The sequence below is a fragment of the Saimiri boliviensis genome, chromosome 5 (genome assembly GCF_048565385.1).
Source record: "Saimiri boliviensis isolate mSaiBol1 chromosome 5, mSaiBol1.pri, whole genome shotgun sequence".
Lineage (NCBI taxonomy): Eukaryota > Metazoa > Chordata > Mammalia > Primates > Cebidae > Saimiri > Saimiri boliviensis.
Window position 1 is genome coordinate 70,801,515 of NC_133453.1, and position 25,349 is coordinate 70,826,863.

The following is a 25,349-nucleotide window of genomic DNA, read 5'->3' on the forward strand; positions in this document are numbered from 1 at the left end:
ACCAGGCACTCCAAAAACACACCAAATGGTAAAAGAGCATCGACACAATCAAGAATCTGCATCAACTAACCAACAAAACATCCAGGTAGCATCAAAATGACAGTATCAAAATCACACATAACAATACTATCCCTAAATGTCAATGGACTAAATGCCCCAATCAAAAGGCACAGACTGGCAAACTGGATAAAAAGCCAAAACCCATCAGTGTGCTGTATCCAGGAAACCCATCTTACATGCAAGGATACACAAAGGCTCAAAATAAAGGGATGGAGGAAGATCTACCAAGCAAATGGAGAGCAAAAAAAGGCAGGAGTTGCAACTCTCATCTCTGATAAAATAGACTTTAAAGCAACAAAGATCAAAAGAGACAAAGAAGGACATTACATAATGGTAAAAGGATCACTGCAACAAGAAGAGCTAACGATCCTAAATATATACGCACCCAATACAGGAGCACCCAGATACATAAGGCAAGTTCTCAATGACCTACAAAGAGACTTAGACTCCCACACAATAATAGTGGGAGACTTTAACACCCCACTGTCAATATTAGACAGATCATCCAGACAGAAAATCAACAAGGATATCCAGGACCTGAACTCAGACCTGGAACAAGCAAACCTAATAGACATTTACAGAACTCTCCACCCCAAATCCACAGAATATACATTCTTCTCAGCACCACATCACACCTACTCTAAAATTGACCACATAATTGGCAGTAAATCACTCCTCAGCAAATGCAAAAGAACAGAAATCATAACAAACAGTCTCTCAGACCACAGTGCAATCGAGTTAGAACTCAGAATGCAGAAACTAACTCAGAATCACACAGCTTCATGGAAACTGAACAACTTGCTCTTGAATGTTGACTGGATAAACAATGAAATGAAGGCAGAAATAAAGATGTTCTTAGAAACCAATGAGAACGAAGACACAACATACCAGAATCTCTGGGACACATTTAAAGCAGTCTCTAGAGGAAAATATATAGCAATGAGTGCCCACATGAGAAGAAAGGAGAGGTCGAAAATTGACACCCTATCATCAAAATTGAAAGAGCTAGAGGAGCAAGATCAAAAAAACTCAAAACCTAGCAGAAGACAGGAAATATCTAAGATCAGAGCAGAACTGAAGGAAATAGAGACACAAAAAACTCTTCAAAAAATCAATAAATCCAGGAGCTGGTTTTTTGAAAAGATTAACAAAATAGACAGACCACTAGCCAGATTAATAAAAAAGAAAAGAGAGAATAACCAAATTGATGCAATAAAAAACGATAAAGGGGATATCACCACAGATTCCACAGAAATCCAAACCATCATCAGAGATTATTACAAACAACTCTATGCACATAAACTAGTAAACCTGGAAGAAATGGATAAATTCCTGGACACCTGCACCCTCCCAAGCCTAAACCTGGAAGAAGCCGAAACCCTGAATAGACCAATAACATGGTCTGAAGTCGAGGCAGCAATAAAGAGCCTACCACCCAAAAAAAGCCCAGGTCCAGATGGGTTCACAGCGGAATTCTACCAGACATACAAAGAGGAGCTGATACCATTCCTTCTGAAACTATTCCAGACAATCCAAAAAGAGGGAATCCTTCCCAAATCATTTTACGAGACAAACATCATCCTGATACCAAAACCCGGCAGAGACTCAACAAGAAAAGAAAATTTCAGGCCAATATCCATGATGAACATAGATGCAAAAATCTTCAATAAAATACTGGCAAACCGATTGCAACAGCATATCAAAAAGCTCATCCACCATGATCAAGAAGGATTCATCCCGGGGATGCAAGGCTGGTTCAACATACGCAAGTCCATAAAGGTAATTCACCACATAAACAGAACCAAAGACAAAAACCACATGATTATCTCAATTGACGCAGAGAAGGCTTTTGACAAAATTCAACAACCCTTTATGCTAAAAACCCTCAATAAACTAGGTATTGATGGAACGTATCTCAAAACAGTAAAAGCTATTTATGACAAACCAACAGCCAATATCATACTGAATGGGCAAAAACTGGAAGCATTCCCTTTGAAATCTGGCACTAGACAAGGATGCCCTCTCTCACCACCCCTATTCAATATAGTACTGGAAGTTCTAGCCAGAGCAATCAGGCAAGAAAAAGAAATAAAGGGTATTCAAATTGGAAAGGAGGAAATCAAATTGTCTCTATTTGCAGATGACATGATTGTATATCTGGAAGACCCCATCATCTCAGCCCAAAATCTCCTGAAACTGATAAACAACTTCAGCAAAGTCTCAGGATACAAAATCAACGTGCAAAAATCACAAGCATTCCTGTACACCAGTAATAGACTTCAAGAGAGCCAAATCAAGAACGAACTGCCATTCACAATTGCTACAAAGAGAATAAAGTACCTAGGAATACAACTAACAAGGAACGTAAAGGACCTCTTCAAGGAGAACTACAAGCCATTGCTCAATGAAATAAGAGAGGATACAAACAGATGGAGAAACATTCCATGTTCATGGTTAGGAAGAATCAACATCGTGAAAATGGCCATACTGCCCAAAGTAATTTACAGATTCAACGCTATTCCCATCAAGCTACCAATGACCTTCTTCACAGAACTGGAAAAAAACACCTTAAACTTCATATGGAACCAAAAGAGAGCCCGCATAGCCAAGTCAACTCTAAGCAAAAAGAACAAAGCAGGAGGCATCACACTACCGGACTTCAAACTATACTACAAGGCTACAGTAATCAAAACAGCATGGTACTGGTACCGAAACAGAGATATAGACCAATGGAACAGAACAGAGGCCTCACAGGAAAAACAACATACCCACAACCATCTTATCTTCGACAAACCTGACAAAAACAAGCAATGGGGAAAGGACTCCCTGTTTAATAAATGGTGTTGGGAAAACTGGCTAGCCATGTGCAGAAAGCAGAAACAGGACCCCTTCCTGACACCTTACACCAAAATTAACTCCAGATGGATTAAAGACTTAAACATCAGACCTAACACCATAAAAACCTTAGAGGAAAATCTAGGCAAAACCATTCAGGACATAGGTGTAGGCAAGGACTTCATGACCAAAACGCCAAAAGCAATGGCAACAAAAGCCAAAATAGACAAATGGGACCTAATCAAACTCCACAGCTTCTGCACGGCAAAAGAAACAGTCAGTAGAGTGAATCGGCAACCAACAGAATGGGAAAAAATTTTTGCAGCCTACCCATCTGACAAGGGGCTGATATCCAGAATTTACAAAGAACTAAAGCAGATCTACAAGAAAAAAACAAACAAGCCCATTCAAAAATGGGCAAAGGACATGAACAGGTACTTTACAAAAGAAGACATACAGGAGGCCAACAAACATATGAAAAAATGCTCATCATCACTGGTCATCAGAGAAATGCAAATCAAAACCACATTGAGATACCATCTCACACCAGTTAGAATGGCGATCATTAACAAATCGGGAAACAACAGATGCTGGAGAGGATGTGGAGAAATAGGAACACTTTTACACTGTTGGTGGGAATGTAAATTAGTCCAACCATTGTGGAAGACAGTGTGGCGATTCCTCAAGGACCTAAACATAGAAATCCCATTTGACCCAGCAATCCCACTACTGGGTATATATCCAAAGGATTATAAATCATTCTACTACAAGGACACGTGCACACGAATGTTCATTGCAGCACTGTTTACAATAGCAAAGACCTGGAACCAACCCAACTGCCCAACGATGATAGACTGGATAGGGAAAATGTGGTACATATACACCATGGAATATTACGCAGCCATCAAAAAGGATGAGTTCACGTCCTTTGTAGGGACATGGATGAACCTGGAAACCATCATTCTCAGCAAACTGACACAAGAGCAGAAAATCAAACACCGTATATTCTCACTTATAGGCGGGTGCTGAACAATGAGAACACAAGGACACAGGGAGGGGAGCACTACACACTGGGGTCCGTTGGGGGGAAATGGGGGAGGGGCGGGGGTGGGGAAGTGGGAAGAGATAGCATGGGGAGAAATGACAGATACAGGTGAGGGGACGGAAGGCAGCAAAGCACACTGCCATGTGTGTACCTATGCAACAATCTTGCATGTTCATCACATGTACCCCGAAACCTAAAATGCAATAAAATGCAATAAAATAAAAAAAAAAAAAAAAGAGATGCTAAACATTTGAATTAATGAGACCAGCAATTTAATAATTTCAAATTAACTTAAGACTTTATAGCTACGAAATGATGATTTTCTGACTAAGTCCAAAAGTAAATATACCATGAAAATGGAAAGTCACTGATCTCTCGGCTAAAAATTCACAGCTCATATAACTTAGCTTTATGATAGTTCAAGGTATGTACTAGTGAATGTATTTATGAAACATAATGAGTTACTAAAATGCCAGGTCAATAACATCCTTAACTGAACAGGTAATACAAAGCTACTTTATTGTTCACTTGTGCTAAAGTAGCTAATGCCTTGGCTACTTTAATTTTCATTGTCCTTCTAGTTATTCTTTCAAGAAGTAATTATTCAGCTTCTACTACGTGCCAGACACTTAAAAAATGCAGGGGATTCAACAGTGAGCAACAGAAATGGGCCTTTTTTTTTTTTTTTTTTTTTTTCGCTCTGGAAAAAAAAAGTTTAGTGGAAAAGACAAGCAGTAAATAAGTAATCATGTAAATGCATACAGACAAATAGTGACGTGCTATAGAAGACAGAGAACCTTGACAGTCATTAGCAGGATAACCAGGTGTGGCTGCGGTCAGGGAAGGCTTCTTATACTGCTCCCTTTCCCAAGGCCTTTCCTCCTCAGCTTATGGCTCTCACCTGTTGCAGCTGGACTCTGATCGTTGTTTGAATTCTCAGCTGAATGTCACTTTCCCAGTCAGGCCTTTTATGCCCACCCATTTTTTATTCTCTTTTGTGGTTTGCCGTACTTTTTCTTCAAAACATTTGTGTGACATTGAATATTTGCATTTATTTACACTGTGCCCACCCCTTTCGCCCCTCAGATGGTAAGATCTATGAGGTCAGAAAACAAAAAATGAAATATTTGTTTCATTTGGCTTGCAGGTAGATGGGGAGTAGTTTTACATCAACTTCTTAAATGAATTTTTTTTTAGCTCCAGATTCTCGGTAGAGCAAACAAACAATGAAAAATATCAAAACCTTGTATTTCATAAATTTGCTAGCCAAAAGCTTAAAATTCAAAATCTACTGTTTTAAGATAAATACATTGCAAGGGAAAATTGAGTTGGATTTTGATTTGCAAATAAGGTGATTATCAGAGGTGAAACCATACTCATTCCAAGCCAGACTTTATTTCATTAAGAACGTGATAATACACAAAGAACAACTTTTAAAATTCCATTTATCTTTGCAACATGCGTAGCTGACATTTTTTGAACTTTGTTAAAGAAACTAAATATGATAAAACAGGTTAATGTGTTTTGTAAATTTTAGAGATCGTATGGATGGGAAGTGTTACCATTTTCATAATCTAACCACTTAGCAACTTAGATACAGTTTTTACAGATTGGGAAAGCCAGTAAAGTATTGCAGGTCTAAATTTTGACTATAGTCCCTTGTCTTTATTGATCCAATTCCTCTTAAGAACTTTGACATTTACCAAACTAGAGATATCAGTAGTTGGCTTTGGTCATAACTGCTTATGTATACTTGCTATGCGAGAAGACATGCATTAAGAAAACTCATTTTTCCTTTTGTTTCATGCCTACAAAGAGAGGATAGATGGATACCATAATAATGGTTCAGAAGGAAAAGTAAATTGGTAAATTGAAAATCAAATAATAGACAATTCCAACCAGAAGCACTTGTATAAAAAGCCCTTTGGTAATTCTCTGTATAGGAATACAATTTTATGGCTCTCATCTTTAAATTTTCTGCCCATTGTACTGTAAGCTATTCTACCTTTCATAAATAATTTATTCTTTCAACTGATATTTCTTGAGTCCTTGCTATGTGTACATGTGGCATATTATGGGGTCTCTAATATTTTAATCATTAATTATTAACCTCTTACTCCCAACCCCTTTCTGTAAGCCTCTGCTTATACCTTAAGAGAAAATTTCCTTGGGGAAGATGAAACCCATTCTTTAGCACTACACTCCCTGTTCGTTCATTCTCTCTCTCTCTCTCTCTCTCTCTCTGTCTCTCCCTGTGATATCTTGGCCAAACTTCTGAGCAGCAAGCTATGAAGGCTGAGTGTACATGGGCTGAGTTGAGTGTTTTAATCCACAAAACTAATTAACAATTTGGTTAATCTACTACCTTTTGTGATGTACAAAATGGTTACTGGCTACATGGTAATTGGATGTAAATGGTAAGTAGTTCACATAAGTGACTAATTAGTATCACTTGTACGCAGAGAAAAAATATCCTCTGGGCTCTGGTAGAAAAAGATGAAGGGGACTTGAATGATACAGAAGGTTGCTCTTTCATGACCCTCTTGAGTTTCAGAATTCATTAATAAAAATAATCACATAATGGAGAGTGACATTCATTCAGTGTATACAAAGTGTCAAGCAGTCAGTGATATATTATGTAGTAAAATTACTGCATTAATGCTCTCAATCTCAGTCAGTAATTGATGTCATTATACTACCCCTGAAAAAATGAAATTGAGGCCATGAGGTCAAGAAATATGTGCCAAGAGACATTGCGAGGGATTTGAACTCAGGTCTCTCTGACTTTGGGGCCTGCCTATTAACCACTGTTTTCCTGCCTCTGCCTCTGTCTTCACAGAGGCCACAGACCCCTTTTCCTCCGGCACAACCATAGCTTGATTGTTCTACAGCAGTCTCTCTTCCCATCTCTGTCCACACTACTTCTGCTCTTCACAGGGCTAAAGAATATGATGTTCAGAGGGACAAGTGATGGCTTACTGGGCTATTGCTAGCTACTGTGATGGTTTGGGAATGTGCTCTTGTCCTGTCTTACACACTCCTCCAGAGAGCCATTCAAAGGGTTGGACCCCAAATTTCAGTTTAGGACTCCATTTAGCCGGGAGTCAGCAAACTGTGGCTGACAGGCCAAATCCAGCTCACTGCCTGTTTTTATAAATAACATTTCACTGGGACACAGTCACAGTCATTTATTGGCATATGTCTGTGGCTGATTTTATACTACATGGCAGAGTTGAGTAATTACCTCAGAGTATGGCCTGGAAAGCCTAAAATATTTATTTGGCCCTTTTGCAGAAAATGTTTGCTGGCCCCGGATCCAGGGCAATGGATGTTTCCTTTGCTGAGGTAGAAAGACTTCTGATGCATGCGGTCTTAAACCAAATTAGACCATAAGAAGTGTTCTGTCTGCTCCCTTTACTACCTCCTAAGTGTGGGGCCTCAATGCTCTCATCACTGTCAGCAACATCATCATTACTACCATCGAAATGACTAGCACTGGATTAATCATCTTTACTAACCTTATCCCATTTGATCCTTGTATTATAAGGATAATCATAGCGTGTATTCCTATGAAATACACGCTATGATTATCCCTGTGTTGCAGATGAAGAAATGGGGGCTTGAAAGATTACATAATCTGCCTATGAGAGGAACCACCTGCCATAATTGAGGAAAAGGAGATGAAGAGAGAATTTTTGTCCCCATACATAGGCTAGGCCTCTAGGGAGAAAGCATGAGCAGGCTAACCCCACCACCTACATAGGGCTGGCCTGGCCCTGTTAATCATCCTGATCTGTGGAATAAAGAAGTTACTGAAGAGGAAGAGACATGGCTGAGAGGCTCCATGTTTCAGCCCCTCCAGCCACAAGGAAGAAAGAGAAGCAGGAGACACTCGAACAATTTGCCCCAATGTGATAGAACCAACGGGAAGGGTCTGGCCTATGGAAACCATCATAGACCAGAATCATTTGGTTACCTGAAAAGGACTACATTCATGCAGAACCACTCTTTGGCTTGGCAGTAGACTGGCCAATGAAACGTCCTCTATGTGAGTCTCAAGAGTAGGGCCATTCTTTGGTTGCCAGAGTAGAGAGGAGGATACTGGTATTCCTTCTGGAGGCCAACTTAATTTGCCTCATTGTCTCTTCCTCATCTTTGTAGACAGTGCCAATATTAATAAAAACAGAGTGCTATTTGGTAGGAACATCTGGGCATTATCAGGTAGCCTTCCTCTAAGGTTATGAGATGATTGCATTGGTGAATCAAAGGACAGCTGCCCCAAGTCTGCACAGAAACCTGGTCACTCCACCTGCATGTAACCAGCAACAGGTAAGTCTAGGAGCTAGGTAGAATGGCAGTCAAAAGCCTAGATTCAAATTCTGCTCTCCTATTTACATGTTGTGACCTAGTGCAAATTAGAAACCTCCATACCTGTCTGTTTGCTCTTCTGTGGTAAGGACAAAATGAAATAATACAGATAAAACACTTAGAAACATACCTGTTATTATTGTTATTATTACTGTTATTCGCAGCAGTTGCAGAAGTTATCCCGGTCACTACTATACTAGTAGTATTAGTATAGCAGTAGCAGCAGGAGCAGATTGGTTTTGTATGTACCACCGTCTAGAATAGTCAGGCTGATCTTAGTGTCTGTATTGTTTTTGGCAACGCTTTAACCAGAAAACCACTATAAGGCTGATTATATAATGATTTCAATTACCAAATCACTATTCAAGTCCACACCTTGGATCTACACGCTACCTTGCTAAGACTTCTTACTCATTTCAAAACAGTTCCACTTTGTAGAAGAGTAATATTTAGTAAAAAAAAAAATAATAATAATAATAATAATAAAGTGGTCTTTTAAATTATAACAGTGGTAAAATTGGAGATGCTTTACAGAACAAAAACCATTTTGGGTGTTTTCAAACAGCCGAAGAGCTAGCTTTCAAACCCACAGAAGAGTATTTCTGAGAAATCTGAGTTAACATGGATGACCCAAATTATAGTAATTATTATTTACACATTGACAAAACACATGAAAAATCTCTCTCTCTTTTCATTTCAGATTTTCCTCAGTGTCATAGTAGGTGCTTTAAATCTTGGCAATGCCTCTCCTTGTTTGGAAGCCTTTGCAGCTGGACGTGCAGCAGCCAGAAGCATTTTTGAGACAATAGACAGGGTATGTAAAGGCCAAAAGTAAAGGCCATTAACAGGTGGGGGTCGGGGGGTGGGACACGGAATGAACCCCTGAAGGATTTACCTTAATGTATAAATATGAGACGCTATCACGAGGCCCTTAATTCAGTGATACTTACTAAATGCTGTCATGTGCTGGTGCCAATTCTTTTTTATTTTTTGAGATGGAATTTTGCTCTTGTTGCCCAGGCTGAGTGCAGTGGTGTGATCTCAGCTTACTGCAACCTCTGCCTCCCGGGTTCAAGTGATTCTCTGGCCTGAAGGGAGCAAATACAACAGGGAACTAGAATAGACCCCTGTTCTTTACTCAGGCTGGGAGAAGACAGGCAGTAAAGAAGCATGCACATTCCAATATAAGACGATAGCAGAGAGTGGTGAATAAATAAAGGAAATAAAATAGGACAATGTGACAGCAACTGGGGTGGGGGAAGGAGTCTTTAAAGTGAGTGGTGGTGATGGCATCTCTGAGGAGGTAGTATTTGAGCAGAGAACTGAAGAAAAGTCAGCCATGCAAAGGGGGAAGGGAGAGGGTGGAGAACGAGAAGAGCAGGGAGGGCATTCATGGAAGAGAGGCCTCCAGGTTGGGAAACGCCTGCTGATTTGAAGAAGCTGAAACAAGCCCAGTGCAACTGAACAGAGTGAGCAAGGGGCAGAGGCTGGAGGCATGGGAAGGGCCATACTGTGTGGGACTTCAAGGTCATGTCCATAAAATGCGCTTATCTTCTAAATATGGCAAAAAGGGGCTGTACTGGTTAGTCTACAGAAGCACACTGGTGGTCAAGCTAGGGAGTCAAAATCGAAGACAGACCAGGCATGATGGCTTATGCCTGTAATCTCAATACCTTGGGAGGCCAAGGTGGGTGGATCACCTGAGCTCAGGAGTTCAAGACCAGCCTGGGAAACATAGTGAAAACCTGTCTCTACTAAGAACACAAAAATTCGCCAGCCATGGTGACATGTGCCTGTAGTCCCAGGTATTCAAGAGGCTGAGGTAGGAGGATCACCTGAGCCCAGGGTGGCCAAGGTTGTAGTGAACCATGATTGCGCCACTGCACTCCAGCCTGGGCAACAGAGTGAGAACCTGTCTCAACAAACAAACAAACAAACAAAAAACTAAGAAAGGAAAGTTGGCAATCTGTTGTTCTTTCTCTGTCTCTTAAAAAAAAAAAAAAAAAAAATGGGCCGGGCGCGGTGGCTCAAGCCTGTAATCCCAGCACTTTGGGAGGCCGAGGCGGGTGGATCACGAGGTCGATGGATCGAGACCATCCTGGTCAATGTGGTGAAACCCCGTCTCTACTAAAAATACAAAAAATTAGCTGGGCATGGTGGCACGTGCCTGTAATCCCAGCTAGTCAGGAGGCTGAGGCAGGAGAATTGCTTGAACCCAGGAGGCGGAGGTTGCGGTGAGCCGAGATCGTGCCATTGCACTCCAGCCTGGGTAACAAGAGCGAAACTACGTCTCAAAAAAATAAATAAATAAATAAAAAATAAAATAAATAAATAAAAAAATAAAAAAAAATGTCCTGAGCTGAGTCCAGATCAAGCCCTGGAAATCCAGATGTGATTTGTGGGTTCCTTGAACCTGTTTGGTTCCCTGTCCCCTGTTTGATACTTTTTTGCCAAACAATGAAGCTGTAGCCTACTAAGGAAATGAATCATTGCTTTACCTGTTTTATATTTTGGGCTTTCATATATTGGAATACAGAGGGATTGTGGAAAACCACATAAAAATGTTCATCAGTGGCCGGCATAGTGGTTCGCACCTGCAATCCTAGCATGTTAGGAGGCCCAGTAAGGAGGATAGCTTGAGCCTAGGAGTTTGAGACAAGCCTGGACAACCCTGTCGCTACAAAAAATATAAAAAGCAGCTGGGTGTGGTGGCACATGCTTATAGTCCAAACTAATCAGGAGGTTGACATGGAGGATGGCCTAAGCCCAGGAGTTTGAGGAGACAGTGAGCTATGATCATGCCACTGCATTCTGGCCTGGGTGGCCTGTCTCAAAAAAAAAAAAAAAACAGTTAATGTTGGTCTGTGCAAATTGTACCTCATTCTTAAGGTTGTTATATGCTCAAATAGGATGATGACTCTACAAGTGCCCTGAAACTAAAAAATTAAGGTGTTTATTGTCTTTATTAGCAACCCAGTAAGGAGATAGATAATATCATACTCCTCAATAGAGCTAAGATGATTGATATGGTTTGGCTTTGTGTCCCCACCCAAATCTTATCTCTAATTTTGATACCCATGATGAACCTGGTGGGAAGTGATTGGATCATAGGAGCGGTTTCTCCCATGCAGTTCTTGTGATAGTGAGGGAGTTCTCATGGGATCTGATGGTTTAAAAGTGGCATTTTCCCTTGTGTGCTCTCTCTCCCGCCACCATGTAAGACGTGCTTTGCTTCCCCTTTGCCTTCAACCATGGTGTAAGTTTCCTGCGGCCTCCCCAACCATTTGGAACTGTGAATCAATTAAAACTCTTTTCTTTCTAAATTTCCCAGTCTCATGTATTCTTTATAGCAGTGTGAAAATGGACTAATACATTGATGAATTTCCATCACTAGTTATGGGCAAAGGAAAAAGATGATGCTGGAGTGTTCTGGTAGCAGAAGGAGGCCCTCACTTTTGTCTGATTAATCAAAGTGGTTAAATTCTAGATTGGGCTTCCTGCTAGCAAAAGAGGTGAAATTCAGGACAACAATCAAAAGTTGATAGCATTTGAAGACATCATTTAGGAACACTGAGTTGTAATCATCATCTACCATGGATACCTCAAATGTAGAATACCCTTGGACCCCAGATTGGTTGACTAGTTTCATGGCCCTAGAAACTTAATATCTCTGCAATTCCTCCACTTCTTCAACTGAAAAATGGGCATATCACCTGTCTAGTTTGATCATGGTGACAATTACATAAATAAAAGCAGAAAAACACCTTGTACACTGTCTCCTGTATTAACTTAATAATATAATAATAACATAATATATAATAATGTTAATGTATATTATACATTTATAATATTAATATAACATATGTATTATATAATGCTACAATATATAATATCTCAGTAATAACTAAATAGCAATTTAATTATGTATTGTATTAATATATGTTATCTCAGTAATAGCTCAGTAAGTAGTCATTATTCTCACTATTAGTATTTAATGTGGAAACATCTTTGGCATATCTCTACAATATTTTCTCTGGTTATTGCTCTGTTTATAGGTAAATTCAAATTAAGACACTTCAAACTAAGATGCACAATAAATGTATACATCTTCATTTGAATTTACTCATATGTCAGAGTAACAACCAGATGAAACATTGTAGAGACATGCCAAAGATGTTTCTTAGTTTGAATTTACAATTTGAATTGAGTTGTGTGTCTTAGTTTAAATTTACATTGTGTCCCTTTTGTATTCCACTCCAGAAACCCGTCATTGACTCCATGTCAGAAGATGGTTACAAGTTGGATCGAATCAAGGGTGAAATTGAATTCCATAATGTGACCTTCCACTATCCTTCCAGACCAGAGGTGAAGGTAAGAGCTGGTCTTTTCCCCAGAACAATGGATGTTTTCTTCTTTGATGATTTATTTGCAGAACCACAGATTGCTTATTTTCTGAAGCCTGACTCAGTTCCCAGGAATAGGGAATGGAGGTTTATTTCTCTGGAAATATCCTTGGGTGTTGGCTGTCTCAGGTGATACACCACATTCCTTTGTGATAACCATAATGTGCAAATCCCTCTTGTTGGGACACAGTCTGGCAGCACATTCAGGCTAAATGAACTCTATGATCCTCTGTTGAAATGAGTGGCAGGTCCTGTCTTTCTGAGCACGTGTTAGATAAATGACAATTAAAACAATCAAGAAGCACAGGTCCCTCCCAACCTTTGTAGAGGCAGGCCCTGTCTTTCTAAGCACATGTTAGATAAATGACAGAACAATCAAGAAGCACCCCAACCTTTGTAGAGACTGCAGAAAGTGGAGGACACTGACTGTAGGGTATGAAATGGTAAAGGAAAGCTGTCATTATGTAGATGTTTATTTCCCATCTGTAAATTCACTAGGGTCACTGCATCAGCCCTTATAGGAAGGTATCCTTGTGATATTATGCTCATGTGTCTTGTTCAGGGCACGTAGTGAAAAAGTTTTAATTTCCTGCCTTTAAATTATCTTTAAAGGCAATTTACTCTACAGGAAAATTAAGATCTACTACCTCTGAATGAATTGGCTTTGAAATTAGACTTATTCCTCATTTTCAACAGAGTATCTCTAGCCACTCTCTCAATAATATTTCTGTTATCAGAACTAAATCCCATTTTGTTAGCATAACTTAATTCTGACACTACATACCAACTATATATATATATATATATATATATCACTCTTTCTTTGAATATATGCATATATACACAGAAAAGGTAAACATATGTATACTACAGGACAATATTTATATTATATAATGTTTATAATATATAATACATAAATATTTGATTATAAATATGTATTTGCCTACATTTTATGTCTATACATACCTACATTATAGATATGAGGTAAATACAAATATATCTATAAATATATATTTAACAAATGTATAACTGTAAGTGTGTATCTCCATTTACCCATATTACATACATAAATATATAAAACATAAGTAAATATATATTCTAATTACATATTTAAAGTATATTTTAAAAATATATTTAAAGTATATTTTTATTCATTACATATGTACCTACACATCAAATGTTATAATGTATGTAAAAATGCTTTGTAAATTACAAATTACAAAGTAGTACACATTCAGTAAACATTTTGGAATGGGTAGCTAAAACTTACCTTATATTAGTTGGTGCAAAAGTAATTGCACTTTTCATCATTACTTTTAATAGTGAAATAAAATCTTCTTACCTAAACCTATATGTATTTGTTCATGTATGAGGATGTATATAACCCTGCTGTGTGCTGCATTGTACTGGTGCTATAATGATAAATAAGCACATTTGATGCCTGCTTGCTCTGGGAGCTTACATCCAATACAGGCCAGTAAATGGTATATTCAAACACCATACACATGAAGGATGTGTGTGTTCAAATGGTATGTTCATACACCATACACTTTAAGGACGGCTTACAATCTGCAGATTGCCTTATTGTTAATCCATGATCAGTAAATGAGTACTATATCTCTAACTTAACTTTTTTTCTTTAACTAATTGGCACAGTCTCCTTATCCTAGTATGTCAGAAGAGTTTTATGTTAGATTTTGGAACATAATTTTAAAAGTTAACATGGCTTATTTACTTCACCTGTGTTAATGTACGTCATTTTATTTCTTGGTCATGGCTCTCAGTTAAATAATTGAGTAGTGTGCTAAATGCCAAAACCTCATCCTTGCCAATGTTTTCTTTCACTGGTTATTGATAGATATCAGTGGACATTGCCTTGGGGGCATACATAAACATGCCCGCAGACACACAGTATCAACATAAAACATCTGCACTTGTAGCCTAATTGTTTGATTTGGTAAACAGTGACAGTCTGAACTTTGCTGTTTTCTTTCTTCTCCAGATTCTAAATAACCTCAACATGGTCATTAAACCAGGGGAAATGACAGCTCTGGTAGGACCCAGTGGAGCTGGAAAAAGTACAGCACTGCAGCTCATTCAGCGATTCTATGACCCCTGTGAAGGAATGGTGAGTGTCTTCCAGAGATTCCTCCATACATGGGGACAGCAAAGTGCAAATGGCAATATACTGATCAAACAGAGAGGTGTAGCATACATTGAGACTGTCCTGGCATGCATAATTAATGATTTGTTACTGAACTGATGGGACAAGCTCCCTACGTGGTAACAACGAATAACCAGTCAATTCCGTTCAATGAACAACCAGTCAATTCCATTCACTATGTAATGTAACAGAATGTGCAGATACAGTCATGTGTGGCATAACAACATTTCAGTCAATGATGGATTGCAAATATCATGGTGGTTCCATAAGATTATAGCATAACATATATAGAAATCTGATATGTGTCAGTTGATGTTGGCATTACAGATCAAGTAAGGGAAATGATTGATATTTACTAATGGTGCTAGGACATTTATGTATAAATTTGTGTAACTACACTGTGATGTTCGCCATTGATGAAACCGCCTAAAGACACATTTCTCAGAATGTATCCCCATTGTTTAGCTATGCATAACTGTACATTAAAAATGCTATTGCTGCTTTTTCAGTGAACTATCTATTACACTTTTTTCTTTGTGTTACAACAAAAATATAATTGTGTTCTTAAGTTCTCCAAACGCTAAATACAGGAATAATAACAGGGCTTGACATTAAGAGAGAGCAATCCTTGATTACTGCTTCAAGAAGTTGGGTTTTTAAAAATGGTATAACTTTATAAACCCACGTAGTCACTTTTTTTTTGTAATCACAGGCCGAAACTAAGAAAATGAGTATTAGTAATTGCCATTTATTTATCACATATTGTATGTCAGATACTTTATTAAAATGATTACTTATTGTCATAATAACCCCCAAAGGTACATAGGCCCATTTGACAAACAAGGAAGCAGAGAGTCAGAGAGATAGAGAGTTGTCTAGGGTCACTGAGCTGGTAAGTGACCAAGCCAGGATTGAATCCAAGTGTGCTGGGTGCCAAAGCCATCTTTTCACTCCATCTCAAAATCATTCTTGTCAGTATCTCTTTGATGCCTTGAGATGGAATGGTTTAACTGTGTATTTAACGGCTTCAACAAAATGAGTTCTCTCTCATGCATAGACTATTACACAGGCATGACAAATACAACAAAGTTTTCCTTTTTTCCTTTTTCACAGACATCTCATCTCTGATTGGGTATTCTTTACTACATACCACCATAACTGCACTCTGAATATATAGAAATCAGTTTCTATATACAGTTACACCGTAACTGTACTCTGAATATATAGAAATCAGTTTCTTGATGTAAGATTTTTACTAATAGTGATTTTTATTTGCTCCCACTGATAGTTTTATTTGCTTTTGAACAGCAAAGTGTTATTTGATGAATCTGGCCAGAAAGTAAGACTTACTATAAACCATATATACAAGAGAGGGATCATTGCTTATTTTTATTGTATCTTTTGAGTCCATTTTCAGTCAAAAGTCAAAAGATATACAAATACTTAAAATATAATGAATGACTGAGGGATCAAAAATTTGTCCGTTCCTGGGCCAGTGGTATTAAATTAAGTGACCTTTGTTTACATGATTTATGTTTCTACAATGAGTTGTTCTGCAACTATACTTGATTTTAATTACATATTATCATCCAAAGAACCACATTTTAAGAAGAATTGTTTCCATTAGAATCTTAGTGGACTCTATTTTTTCTCACCGTTGGTCAAGTATGACATAATATTATGATCCAGAACGAAAGATTCCAAAAGTTGTGACGTTGTACCCATGCTCTGTAGGTGACCGTGGATGGCCATGACATTCGCTCTCTTAACATTCAGTGGCTTAGAGATCAGATTGGGATAGTGGAGCAAGAGCCAGTTCTGTTCTCTACCACCATTGCAGAAAATATTCGCTATGGCAGAGAAGATGCTACAATGGAAGACATAGTCCGAGCCGCCAAGGAGGCCAATGCCTACAACTTCATCATGGACCTGCCACAGGTACCCCTAGCCATACATTCCTGGAGGAAACCAAGAAGTCATAGTAGGAAAAAAAGTTGCACAATTTATACATTTCTTTTCATATGATTCCCAAGCCACTAAATTCTTAAGGCCATGTTTTAGTTTCATGCCTGAAAAAGTACCATGAGTTTTTCCTTTCATCTGAAAATACAACATTTATATGTTCAAAATCTGTCAAAAAAAGGAAGTTTTCTTTTGAAAGCTCCCTTTGTTGGTAATATATTAAAAATCTACCAAACTGGGGAACTATCTTTTTTAAAACTCCTTTGACATAGATCTAACATCCTTATTCCTCTTATTAAGCATTTGTCTAAGCAGATGCTAAATGTCATGTGGCAATAACTTGCACAATAATCTGATGATGTCTACTCTTTAATTTCCCCGTGCTTAGGCAGCTAATTTTGTGTCAAAAACAATTCCTCATATATCTCTATTCTAAGCAACAACAATTGCAAAAACCAACTCCTCAGCATTTTATTTAAATGAATTTTGCCATTGATGGTCTGCCAAGTCAAAGAAGAGTTATTATTAAGAGTTAACATATATATGGTGCTTACTACATGCCGGGCACAGGTTCTAAGCAGGTCACTTCTATTAACTTATTAAATCGTCACAACCACCCTGTTAAGCAGCTAATGTTATTATCTCCATCTACAGATGGGAAACTGAGGTTCTAAGAGGTTAAATAGCTTGCTCAAGATTATATACCAAGTAAGTGGGAAAGACAAGGCTCATACTGAGGTGGTCTGCCTTCAGAGTCAAGTGATTCGAATACTTCCTCTTTGGTCTTTTAAATTCTCTTTATGAATAGGATTGCAGCTGTGAGTATGATATAGCCTAATAGTTAAAGAATATAAAGCTTGAGAATCAGACTGCCTTGATAAAAATCCCAGCTCCTCTATTTACAAGCTTTACAAACTTTTTCTCAAGTTTACCTCTTTGGGGCTAGTGTTTTCTTATTCATTGGTTGAGAATAGCAGTACCTGCCTCATAAGGTATCTATGAGAACTAAAAGAGATGTGTAAAAAGCTGAACACCATGCTTTATGAATGGTGGGGGCTCAATTCATGTTGGTTAGTAATAAGCAAGATAAATGTCTGACTACTAATCCCTAAGTATTAGATTCCAATGTGATGCTGGGCCCGCGAGATAATCAGTAACCATCTGCTGTCAGTGATAATCACTATAAACCTAGTTTGATCCTTTAGTCACAATATAAAAACAGCCTTTGTGTTATGTTTTACTGTATGTCTAGCTAGAGAAAAGAGACAAGAATTTGCTCTGTGCTTTAATTCTCTAAGGTAGATATTTAGAACCGTGACCAATTTTCATTTTGGTTGAAAAATCTTATTTAAAGTCAAGGTAAATACACTTATACAGCCCAGTAAACCCTGGAATAAAAGCATAAATCAGTTTCTTTATTTCACACATAAATATTGACTAGACAATAATCCATTTGGGGAAGGAATGTTTCTTTCAGTGGAAGTCGGACCACTGAGAATTCGTGCTTGAAAAGAAAGCTATAATAGAAAGGACATTGTAGTGGATCACTGTCAGAAGCCATCAAATTCTTCTCCCTTCATGACTGGTGTCACCTTCCTCCTAGCAATTTGACACCCTTGTTGGAAAAGGAGGAGGCCAGATGAGTGGCGGCCAGAAACAAAGGGTAGCTATCGCCAGAGCCCTCATCCGAAATCCCAAGATTCTGCTTTTGGACATGGCCACCTCAGCTCTGGACAACGAGAGTGAAGCTATGGTGCAGGAGGCACTGAGTAAGGTTTGTGGAACACCTCAGTCCATTTTACAGGTCCACGTGGAAATGCTTGTGCTGCTGCAGGAAAGGCAGCTCCTTGTGGGGTGGGAGGGATAGGAGTGGTTGATACTACATGGGTTCATGCACCTAGTCTAATTGTTTAGAAAATATTAGCTGACTGCAATCTTCTTCACAGTAGACTAGAAGAAAGTTATAATTTGTTTCCAAAAGCTACCCATGTAAATATTTAAATCTTGTTAAGACTAGCTTATGATATTTTTTTAATTACTTAAATTTTTTATTTTTATTTTTTATTTTTTTTAGCTATTGATTAATGGCAGTAACAGGGCCAGTTTGGGATGGGGTTTATAGTTGCAAGAAAATGTGCTGGCCTTTTCTGATGTCTGCAGAGCCTATTTAAAAATATTTCCAGGGACCAAGGATCTGACTTGTGGATTGCGAGACGATCCAAAAGTCAGTGTCAGCTCTGTCTTACAGTCTTGTTTAATGGTGCACTGCACATTCTTACAGATTCAGCATGGGCACACAATCATTTCAGTTGCTCATCGCTTGTCCACAGTCAGAGCGGCAGATACTATTATTGGTTTTGAACATGGCACCGCAGTGGAAAGAGGCACCCATGAAGAACTGTTGGAAAGGAAAGGTGTTTACTTCACTCTAGTGACTTTGCAGAGTCAAGGAAATCAACCCCTTACTGACAAGGACATAAAGGGCAAGTGCTTTTTCCTATACTTGTATATTATATTAAATAGTTAATGTCTATAGTGCTTTATGTTTCTCTATGTATTTCATTACTCAACTGTTCTCCAAACAACCCTGGCAGGCATTATATAGACAGTAAAGGAAACAACTGAAGCTCAGGAGGCTAAGCTAACTGATCAAGTTATGGCACTAAAACCAAGGTCGTCTAACTTTCAGTTCCATCTCCTTTTTTTGTTTTACCCTGTGCAAATAGAAGAGGCTTCCTAGAGTGTGTACTACATGCAGTAGAAGCTTCATGCGTATCGGCTGAGTGAATTAATCAATGACTAGAAAGTATAATACTTCTTTTCAAATGTAGATAGATACTTCAGGTTCTAGTGCATCTTCTTTTTTATCAGTCTGAATTTTCAGACTTGGTGGTTACCCCAGTCTAAATTAACCAACCACTCTAAACTTTCTCCACAATTTCACTCCATTAGATGTAACTACTATATACATTTAGCATATGAGGGTTATTCTGAATAGACTTTTGAAACGTTCGGTGTTTCTTTTTTTTTTTTTTTGCTATTTCTGCTGGACTTTTCTTAATTTTTTTATGATTTATGGCAAAAAATACCTATTTCTGTAGAGGTAATAGGCTATTGTATGGTTCAAATGTCTCAGTCTTACTATTTTGAAATTTTTTGTTCAAATATGCAAGACAAGTCCCAAGTTTTATTTATTGCAATAAAGTTAACAGAATGTTTTGGCATTGGACAGAGTAATTATGTTCTAAGCAAACATAGTAAAGAATTCTACTTAGATATAGTTCTGTTTATTGTACATACTAAAGAATTGTTCATGCTGTGTTGAGTAGGAAAAGATGCAACTGAAGATGGCATGCTTGTGAGGAGCTTTAGCAGAAGAAGCTACCAGGATAGTTTAAGGTAAGCTCAAGCCGTGGGGCAGATTTCAAGGTTTCCAAATATTCTTAGGAGTCCTCTGCAGTCATAATCCTCAGGGAATATCCCGGGTACAGCAAGGAGACTGAGTAGACTGATAGGTCTGGTCAAATATAAACATGCAAATGATCCTTGGTTGCTATATTGACATTTCTCTCTCTGATTTCATGTTTTTTTTGTTTAGCTTCTCATCTTATTGGGTTAAGATGGAGATGCTTTATGGTTACAATATTGTGTATTGAGCTTAGAAAGGGGACTTTTTTTTTTAAAATCTGTTTTGTGATTCTCTGCTCCAAGCTAACTGTGGTATGAAACACTGTCTTATATGAAAGTCAGATTCATGCCTTTAGCTCCATTTTTTAACCTACTGAGTTGCAATTGAATTACAAACACTTCTGCTCCCAGAGTAACCCATCTGAAGTCAAGTCACTCCTTAACTAGATGAAATAAGAAATGTAATTTTTAGTTTTTAAAAAGAATTTTCCTAAATAAGTTATTTATTTTTCTCTGGATCAATATAAAGGTGTTTACCTTTTAAATATATTTTTGGAGTATGTATTAGCAAGGCTATATACTTTAGTCTTTCATCCTGCTTTAAGAGTTTCAATAAAATTGTTCCTCTAATGTTAAAAGTCTGTGTATTAAGGAGAATTCTGCCCAGGAATGTTTGTCTATATTTATAACTGTTATTCAGGATATTTTTTCTTAAGTCAGAAAATTATTAATAGGCAATGAAATAGTAGCAATCTCTCTACAATTGCCCTTTCCATTTCTAGGACATCTAATGCAAGGCTTTGCAAAGTCTCAGAGATAGGACTTGCTCATTCAAGATGGATAATTATTTACTGAAAAGTCATTAAAGAGCCTTAAAATAAAAATTTCAGCTAACAATTCCAAGTAGTTCAAACACAGATTTATTTGTTTAAATATTCAAAGAATAGCTCACAAAAAGTAGTTTATTTTCAGATGTAGAAAAATATTAGGCCCTAGTATATCTTTTCTTTATCAATCTGAACTTTCAGACTTGGGTTTTCCTATCTTTCTTTTTGAGAAAAAGTTTATTCAAACAAATTTTAAGAAATACTCGTTTGATTGAATTTATTGAATTTGGCAAATAAAGCAATAGCCTCACTTTACTCTATTATGTAAAAGGTATAAAGCAATGTTATAGGCACCTGGTATTAAGTTTAGTCATGCTTTTCTGATTGAAATACTACATTTAAATCATTCACATCATTAGAATCACAACCTGAAAATATCAACTAACTTCTTAAACACGGAGAATGAGTAGGCATCTCTTTTGGTCACTAGGTTAAAGGTGGCAAAGTGAAGACGTTTTTTATGATCAGGCCGACAAGAAAATAAATATTTTCTTTTTTTTTTTTTTTTTGAGACGGAGTTTCGCTCTTGTTACCCAGGCTGGAGTGCAATGGCGCGATCTCGGCTCACCGCAACCTCCGCCTCCTGGGTTCAGGCAATTCTCCTGCCTCAGCCTCCTGAGTAGCTGGGATTACAGGCATGTGCCACCATGCCCAGCTAATTTTTTGTATTTTTAGTAGAGACGGGGTTTCACCATGTTGACCAGGATGGTCTCGATCTCTCGACCTCGTGATCCACCCGCCTCAGCCTCCCAAAGTGCTGGGATTACAGGCTTGAGCCACCGCGCCCGGCCAAATATTTTCTTAACTCTCCAGATGAACAAAATCCTACCCATGCTAAGTAGTGTATTTGCAGTTTATTATCAGGACTAGATAACCATTTTAATGTGAATATTAATTTCCCTGTAATTTCTCACAAATGCTACATTTTGGTGATTAGGATGAGAACTCCAGAAATACGTCTACACACAGAAAGGAGTTATTAACCTCTGGCAGAGAAAAATTTGTACATTTGAGTAAGAAAGTCTGTTAAAATATCTCATTGTATATGCTGATAGATTTTTTTTTCCCTAGAAGATGACTAAATGAAGTGTTAATATGTATCTTATTTCTTTGGTTTCAGTTTTTCTGATGGCTAAGTTCCTTTTCAGCAATATATTTTAGGTTCAAGAACAATTTAATAGATAACAGCCACAAATTTCCTAAATAATAATGTTGAGAAAGAGAGTATTTATTCCCCCAAATTAGTTATTTTTATTTGCAGTGAGAAGTGGTACACAGCTTCAGAGAAGGGGAGGGATAGATGTTGTCAGTTTCTGAAAAGAGATGGTGTTTCTGGTGGATGAGGGGTAAACCTGCCTAGCACATACACTGCCCATGGCCTCATTACAGCCTATTCTAGACAGCTGGACTGATCTGGAGAATGGTGAAAGAAACTTAAAAAATAGAAAGTAGATATCCGAGGGGTCAAGGACGTAGATCTTCTCATACTCAGAACTGGAAGGTAGTCAGTCATATGTTGATGGCCTCTCCTCCACAAACTCCCACCTTGGCGTCCATTGTTCTGCATTTGCTTTTTAGGTCCTTGAGCTTAAGTCTCTTCCTATCATGCACCTTGTTCTCACCAGCTGACACAAGCTATTCTGCACACCTTCTGGAGAAGACATCCTGACCTCTGTTACCTAACTGGAAGAAATTACTTCATTGATGTGAAATTTCAGGCTAGGTGGGAGGGAGTCTCTGGAGGTGTTCCAGAAGCCAGTTTGGTGGCAGGAAATGGGGTTGAGGAGTGGTTTAATGCCTGGTCATAATGAGACTTGGCAAGAGTCTGAATGTGCAAGAGCAAGGAAGAGGAAGGGCTTGAGGCGAATGCCCGGTGTTGAACCTGGGTGACTAACAGGATGGCAGTGTCATTAACAGAAAATGGAAACAAATTGGAGTAACTTAGTTGACACGTTACTGCCTTCTCTAGAAGACTAGATGAGCATATATAGCAGGCAGATACCACCATGATATTTGTTTTGGTCTAATTTCACTTAGATACAAAATGGTAGAGAAAGATATATAAATAGATTCCTCTAGATGGCACTAAAACAATTGATGCAGGTCTCCTCATCACTCAATCTCTCTCTTTAACCATTTACTTCAGGTGATTCTTTCTAAAGCACAGTCTTCGGCATTGCCCCTTAACCTTTAAGACTCTATTTACAAATGACTGAAAACCTAATCCAACCTGGTTTAACCTTTAGAGAGAAAGAATCAGCTCACATAACTAAATATTCCAAAGATGCTTTGGCTTCAGGCAAAGTTAGAGCTTCAGTGATATGTCTAAGATAGATAACAGTTTCTCTCTCTTCCTTTCTCAGCTCTACTATTTCACTGCTGGCTTCATTTTTCAGGAAGCTTCTCTTTTTGAAAGTCTCAACATAATTGCCAACCGCGCCCCCCCCCACCCCCGCACTAAATACTTTCAGGTTAAGCTAGAGGAGAATGGGAGTCTCTTTCCCAGGAGTCTAGGGGAGGAGAAGGGGAGGGTAGAGCCTGAACCAATCACTTCTCATGCTTGTCATGTACTCAGTATATTCAGCAAGCAACCCTGTTCTCCCCTGTCTCCATGCTTCTGTTTATACTGTTCTCTGAATAAGAATGCTCTTTTCTCTAATCTACAAATCCCCAAATCCTACCTTAGCCACCTCATCCGTGACTCTTGCCTTGGTAACACCTGCCATACATTTCTTTTTCCTTTGACTTTCCATACTCTTTATTCAAACCTGCCTAATAGCACTTACTACAGTCTTTTTTACATCAGGGCGTGGCACAGGCATCTTCTATAAAATTCAAACTTTTTGAAGGAGAAGTCTGTCATTGGCTAGTCTTTGTGTCCCCAACATCACTTGGCATTGGTTTATGTGTTGTAGATGCCCAATAAGCCTCTGTTGAATTAATGAATAAATAAATGAACACATTGAGCTAAATTATATTTCAACCAAGATACTCATTCATGCATCTCTAGGGGTAGTATTTAGCCTGGAGAAAAATCTCATTAGAGGCCCTATTTCTTCATATCATTTGTATCCGTGTGGCATCATGCAAAAGTGAACACGTCAGGTATGAGAGAGAAAGAAAGACAGAGAGAGAGAGAGAGAGAGAGAGAGAGAGAGAGAAAGAGAGAGAGAGAGGGAGGGAGAGAGAGAGAGGAGAGAGAGAGATCAAGACCACAATCTAAGCCAGAAGGAAGGTAAAGGAAATAGACTGTTGCCAAGGCAGCAATTAGCAGAAGCATGTGAGTTTAGAAAGCATTTGAGCCTTAGGTGGTTTTTGGATGAACTGGTAGGACAACTTTGCTCCCTTTCTCTTTCTCCCTCCCTGGTTGCACTCTGAATCTGGGTCCAGTGCTTATAAGTGCTTAGGGCCCAGAGCAACCAACCTGATTAGCTCTGCCCTAATAATAGTTCTGTCCAACCTAACCTGCAAGCTCCCTTACCTGGTTACCATGTGACCTATCAAATATTTCTGTTTATTTGTCATATGAGATGTAAACTTGAACACTAGCTGATCCTGCTCCAATCTGGCCACAGTCTACACTGTTCCATCTTTCTGTTTATTTGCAGAGCTTCCATCCGGCAACGCTCCAAGTCTCAGCTTTCTTACCTTGTGCATGAACCTCCATTAGCTGTTGTCGACAATAAGTCGACTTATGAAGAAGACAGAAAGGTCAGGCATCAAGTGCTTAAGTGGGGAATGGAAGAAGTCTCTCCTGGGGACTGTTGTGTAACCTTTCAGCCTGAGAATATGAGTTTTCTAGATATATGTCTACCAGTGTTTCAAGTCAGACTAAAAAGACAGAACATTAAGACCTATTGAAAACTCTAAATTTTATACAATATTTTTAATGCAGATTAACTAATGGATTTAATAATACAAGATAATGAAAACTGGACTTCTAAGGGTTAATTAAGAGTCTAAGACAAACTTGTCTAACACACTGAATGTGTGAATTATATGTACTTAGCAGATTATTTGCTCATATGTAGAAATCCTTTTATAAAAGTTGTCAAGAATACCCAAAAACTTTTTTCTCAAATTTTAAAATCTCTTTCTTAAATTACAATAATTTTGGGATTGAGCAATACCTTGATCAATAAAGGTATTTGAATAGGCTAGCCCTTATTACAAGTTATCAAAATATTTGAATTAATGGAGGCCAATTAGGTTTCATG

The 25,349-nt window shown here is 38.3% G+C and overlaps 1 protein-coding gene across 7 annotated transcripts in view; it reads left to right on the forward strand.

Annotated features, from left to right (window-relative positions):
- The window catches only part of ABCB11 (ATP binding cassette subfamily B member 11), a 141,932-nt gene that overhangs the window by 62,646 nt on the left and 53,937 nt on the right, over positions 1 to 25,349 (forward strand). For all 7 annotated transcript variants that reach the window (XM_074399528.1, XM_074399529.1, XM_074399531.1 and 4 more), the window contains 8 exons: positions 9,009 to 9,122; positions 12,569 to 12,679; positions 14,714 to 14,839; positions 16,610 to 16,813; positions 18,441 to 18,611; positions 19,119 to 19,320; positions 20,167 to 20,236; positions 24,741 to 24,843. In XM_074399528.1, the coding sequence (XP_074255629.1) occupies positions 9,009 to 9,122; positions 12,569 to 12,679; positions 14,714 to 14,839; positions 16,610 to 16,813; positions 18,441 to 18,611; positions 19,119 to 19,320; positions 20,167 to 20,236; positions 24,741 to 24,843 (1,101 nt within the window). The remainder of the gene's footprint in view (positions 1 to 9,008; positions 9,123 to 12,568; positions 12,680 to 14,713; positions 14,840 to 16,609; positions 16,814 to 18,440; positions 18,612 to 19,118; positions 19,321 to 20,166; positions 20,237 to 24,740; positions 24,844 to 25,349) is intronic.